This window comes from Coenobita brevimanus, chromosome 33 (assembly GCF_032717465.1).
Source record: "Coenobita brevimanus isolate Jiangsu-jjx chromosome 33, ASM3271746v2, whole genome shotgun sequence".
Taxonomy (NCBI): Eukaryota; Metazoa; Arthropoda; class Malacostraca; order Decapoda; family Coenobitidae; genus Coenobita; species Coenobita brevimanus.
This window is the reverse complement of record NC_136986.1, coordinates 2,150,742-2,156,561: the sequence shown is the minus strand read 5'-3', so window position 1 is coordinate 2,156,561 and position 5,820 is coordinate 2,150,742. Positions and strand designations below refer to the sequence as shown.

Here is a 5,820-nt window from a genome sequence, read left to right as displayed (position 1 = left end):
TGAAGTATGCAGTGTATACCAACAGCAGATGAGCTTCTTTCTTTCACCCTTGTTATGAATCCAGACTGCAGACCAAGCATGGCTGTTGTTCCATCAGTACACACCCCTACCAGCGAGTCCCAGGAGAGTTGATTTTCCTGAAAGAAATCTGATACCACATGAAAAGTAGCTGCTGCTGTTGTACAACTTTCCATGGGGTGGCAGAAGAGCATTTCTTCTATTATGCTGTTTTCTGACACGAAACGAGCATACATCAGTAGCTGAAAACACTAAGCGATGTCAGTCGTTTCGTCACACTGGATGGGAAATACAGGAGAACTCTTACTTGGTCAAGAATTTGATCTTTGATGTCTTAAGACATTTCATCGATCCATCTCTTGAAGGTATCGTTTGATAGAGAAATTTGGGAAAGCTTGTTTGCACTATCTTTCCCCAGAACCTTTAAAGTTTGTTGCCGAAGTGCCCTACTGCCGTCCGTCTTAGCTTGCTTCAAGGATTGCTTTTTTGTTTCAAAGAATGCCTTAGGCTTGTCGGCAAGAGCAGGATGTGTTGTCCTCAAGTGGCGTTCCAAGCATGAGGGCCGCATTCCATCATTATTCAGATTCTTGTAACATATCACACACTGGGGGACCTCTGTGTCACTCTTTTGGAGGGACAAGAATCCAAATCGAATATATTTATCAAGACACTTCCGCTTCTTTGCACTCATTGGGAATTGTTTGATGTGCATCGAACAACGCAAATCTGTGAGCAAAACATAACGCACGTGTAAGGTAAGATAAACATCACCATATGAAAAAAAAACACCACAACATGATTATTATCAAACACAACATGATCATAAACACCACAACATGACGATAATCACAACCATATGATCAAGAACAAACACAACATGATCATAAATACTACATGATCATAAACACCACCACATGATCATTGACAAACATCACGTGATCATAAACACTGCATGATCATAAACACCACCACATGATCATTGACAAACATCACGTGATCATAAACACTGCATGATCATAAACACCACCACATGATCATTGACAAACATCACGTGATCAAAAACACTGCATGATTATTAACAAACATCACAACATGATCATAAGCACCACTACATGATCAAAACGCCACCACATGATTAACAAACATCACAACATGGTCATAAGCAACAATACATGTCTCGATAGCAGGACAAAGGTGAAATGCATGTAATGATGTGCGACATGTGTGTTCAGCTGTTGTTTCACTAGTGAATGTAAGAGCGTCCTGTTTCTTGGAGACCACGATGACTTCTGTTTTGATGTTGATGGCGACTAATGAGTCATCTTTCTTAGGAAGAAATGGGTATAATTGATAGACTGTGAAAAAAATCATCCGTTACGAATGGTACATGAACTGCTATTTATGTTGTTGTGAGTGTTGCTTCCGAATAGGGATAATATAACATCAGATTTCTTTCCTCAGACAAAGGTTTCAATGCATGCGGTGGCTCAATCGGTAGAGAGGTGGCCTGCAGTCCTTACGGACCCAGGTTCGAATCCTGGCTGGGGCAGGGAACAGTTTAAGGATTTGAATTTCTTTAAATCAGGCTTTACTGATCTACCAGAAGACCCGCCGACATGTCATAAAAATACCCCCGCTAATACCAATACACCAGTCCTGTATGAGACAGCCCTAGCATGTATTCAATATGGACGGTGGGTGTTAGCGCCGAAGTGGTGACATGTAGAGGTGTATGGTATGTAGGAGGACTGCTGGGCCTTGATAGCAGGCTGTGAAGCCTATGCCCAGAGTCGGACACATAAAAAAAAAAAAAAAAAAAAAAAAAAAAAAAAAAATGTCTTGATTAATTATTTGCCGGAGGTTGTGAATGGGTAGTAAATTAATGGTGATCTTTCTGTTACCAGCATTAACAATTCCTTTCATGAAGGCCTGATACTGAGCTCTTGTATTGTCTAACTGTAGTATTATTACATCAATATGTTCTATGATCACAGAGAGATGTTGGAATAGTGTACTGTTACCTTCTAGTGCATTTACTTTCTCTGCAATTCCTAGAGTTGGTGCCTCTGTCTTCCTTAGGTTCTTTACAATAGTCATCATTAAGGTGTTCTGAGTATCAGCTAACTAATATTGGTATGAGAGAATTTGTGCTATTTTGTTAAATCTTATTTATTTCCTCTAGATCATTTTCTGTAGCTAGTCCAAAAATGTTGCCCAGAATTGCTCCACCTTGGTCGAACAAACCGCGTCTGTTACGTGTATTTGTGACGTCGTTTCTTGTCTCAAGTGTGTTACTCCCAGCTGATGGGATATCCTGGATCATGGTGATCATTACGTGCTTAGCCTGTTCTAGCTTTCAGTCGGTTAATTTAATTAATTCAGCTACTTCGTGTGTGGGGTGATCATGTGAAGAGGGGTGTTTTAATACCACTTCCAGAGTTCTACGTGGTCCTGATATTTTCTGTAACATTATTGGTATGTCTTGCGGGACGTCCAAACTAACTTCGGTACTTATTATGTCCTGTACTATTGCTGTTGAGGCTGTTGGAGCTATTAGGAACCTTTGTCGGACTACATATTGAGGATGTAAGTGAGGTGATTCTCTTGATATCAACAGGAACATGATCCATGGAATTATTCGCCTCATCTTTATCTACCGAAAGAACAACTGTATTAGAGATCTAATCCACTGTTGTTAGCAAGCTATGCTAAGGGTGATGATAGTGATGATGAATAATACAGATATCTTGGCCTGTTTAATCCTATTACCTATAAAAGGAGTCTAAATCGATTCCTAAGTCATGCAAATGCCTTGTTATGGTGAGAGCTGTATTGGTTGCACCCATGTTTGTCCATTTGGTATGCGACCGCAATTTATTCCGATGTGTTGATTGCTTCAGGCATATTTACACCGTGTGAACTAGGGTTTTCGGTCGTTTCTGGTGTTTTATAATTGCAAGCTGAATTTATTGAGATCTTTTTTAAGTGATCAATATGTGTTTCTTTTCTTCATCACTCGATAGTGACTTAATCGCTACCTTATTGTCTCTGCTCTTGATTACCCTGTATGGGCCTTCAAATATAGGTGACAGTTTGTTATTTCTAGTGTGAATGAGGCTATAGACAATATCACCTATGCTGATGTTTGATTCTTTTGCCATCTTATTAAATGATTCTGTCATTTCTTCCTTGCACATCGCTAACTGTTTCTTTACCTTTGTGTGTATTTCTTGAAATTCACATAGCGAAGTTTAGGATAATCGTCATAATTACATATGGGACTTTGCTCGCCCTTTAACGTCTCATAAGGGAGAAGTTTGTCTTACCCGTAAATGATGAAATGAGGTGTATCTCCTATTGATTTGTTAATTGCACAGTTAAGTGATGCTTCAACTCTAGGGATCTATTCATACCAGTTTGCGTAATTTTCACTGAGAATGTGCCGTAGTACATCTAATACTTTTTTATTCTGCCTTTCCATTGGAAGCTGGATGGTAGGCCAAGATATTAACTTCTTTATATTGTATTGTTTACATATTTCTTGTCGCTTACTAGCACCTTTGGCGTGGTGAACCTACAGATCACACTATCAATGAATACTCGTGCGACTGTTTCTGCTGTTTTATCCTTAACTGGAACCAAGATCACATAACATGAGAAATGATCAGTTGCAACAAAAAAGATACTGACTGCGATTGGTAATTAAGGGTAATTTAAGTAAATCGACCGTGACAGTGTCCCACGGTTGTCTAGGTACAGGATATTCTCCTATAGGTGCAGGTGATTATGTATAACGTTTATGTTTCACACATGACTCGCATCTGTCTATGTGATTATGTATGTCTTCTGCGTAACGTTGGCCAATAATACGATATTCGGGCCTGCCGGACTGCCCTGTCCTTGTCAGGATGCCCTGCATGTGGACTATCGTGTATTACCCTTAAAATGTGAGGTAACACTGTACTAGGGATAACTAAATGCCTATTATTTTTTCTATGATTTGTTTGTCCTGGATTTATTCTACGATTTGTTTTTCCTGTATTTACCCTATATAAGGCATTGTTTACCATTGTGAATTGTTCAAGTGGTACCTGTAACTTGGGTAATGGTAGATCATCGCCTGACTCGAGATGATATATTACTTTAGACGATACTGGATCCTGTCTTTGTGCCTGTGAAATTTCTTAATTTATGGGGATCGTTTTATCATTGTTGGAGAGTGATTCCCGTGGACTGATTGTAGCAACACTGGCTAACGGGTTTCGTGATAAGGCATTGGTAGCTAAATTTACCTTACCTTTTATGTAGTGAATGTTTACATTGTAATTCTGGATTTTACATTTCCATCGTGCTCTCCTCCCAGAGAGGACTTTTTCTTGGAACATGCCCACAAGAGGTTTGTGGTCTGTGTATAGGTGAATTTCGTATCCGTACACGAGGTCACGAAATTTCTGTAGAATTAATACTACTGCTAGGGCTTCAAAGTCTGTTGTACAGTAATTTTTCTCTGCTCCTTTTATTTGTCTACTGGCAAAAGCAATGGGTTGGTATTTTCCTCGTTTATCTTCTTGCATCAATACAGCACCTAAACATTTGAGGGAGGCATCTGTGCAAATTATGAATGGTTTTGTGAAGTTAGGATTGGCCAAGCAAGGGGCACATGTAAGTTTATCTTTTAATTCATTAAATGCGAATTTTTGTTCCTCTTCCCACTGGAATACGGCATCCTTATTTAGTAGAATGAATAGCGGTTGTGCTATATGAGAGAATTGGTTAATAAAGCAGCGATAATATCCCACTAGCCCCCAAAATGTCTTACTTCGTCTATATTTGTTGGTTCTGGGAAATTCCTTACCACACGTATTTTGTCCTCAGACGTGGGAATACCTTGGGCATCTAGTCTGTGGCCTAAGAATTTTATTTCCCTAAAGCAAATTTTGCAATTAGATAGCTTAATTTTTCATCCAGCATCAACAAGCTTTTGTAGGAGCTGGTCTAGTTTCAGAAGATGATCGTCTATACTTCGAGTAGCTATAATAATATCATCTAGATAGACAAATATTCCTTTTCCCAGCATTTCACACAATATGTAATTCATCAGTCTCTGGAAAGTGTCTGGTGCCGTCTTCAACCCCAAAGGCATTCGTTTATATTGGTAGTGCCCTGTATTCGTGGAGAAAGCAGTGTATTTGGGTGACTCTTGCTCGAGGCTAATTTGGTAATAGCCATTGAGCAAATCGATTGTGGAAAATACATTATCTTCTGGTCCAATATATTGTAAGACGTCACTTAACAATAGCATAGGAAACCGGTCAGGGATTGTGTGCTGATTTAATTTACGGTAATCTACTAATGCACGCACTTTTTCGTTTCGTTTGGGCCTAAAAAATAATGGGGCATTCCACCGGGATCAGATGGTTCAATAATACCTAGTTTTAACATTTCCCCAACATACTGATTTGCCAGGGTGCATTGAGAATGCACGACCCTATAAGCTGGTATATATACTGGTTGTGTGTCCGGATGTACAGTTGCGGACATATCAAACAGAAACACCCCAACCACCAGGGAGGTGTTGTAGTGCTTTCCGCATCTGGCAACACTGATTGGTATAGAACTTCACGAGTTTTGTTCGGTCGCTAGGACAAACTGAACGTGGTGATTATTGTCACTGTGCGCAATTATTGGTGGTAATATATGAGCAATGTTCTGTCAGAAAATATACTGATGATGGCAAGTTTTTTAACCCCTAAACCGCGGGGTTATTTTGGCTTGACTTGCGTGTCCTGCTTCCATATTCGC

At 39.6% G+C, this 5,820-nt stretch overlaps 1 protein-coding gene across 1 annotated transcript; it reads right to left on the bottom strand.

The window, feature by feature from the left end:
* Positions 1-352: 352 nt before the first annotated feature.
* LOC145395712 (protein FAM200B-like) lies at positions 353-709 on the bottom strand. The gene has a single exon (XM_080269253.1). The coding sequence runs from the start codon at positions 707-709 to the stop codon at positions 353-355; it is 357 nt and encodes a 118-aa protein (XP_080125379.1).
* Between the last annotated feature and the right edge of the window lie 5,111 nt (positions 710-5,820).

Excerpts from the sequence above, each read along its gene's own strand:
- LOC145395712 (XM_080269253.1), bottom strand. The coding sequence starts at position 709 with ATGAGTGCAAAGAAGCGGAAGTGTCTTGATAAATATATTCGATTTGGA.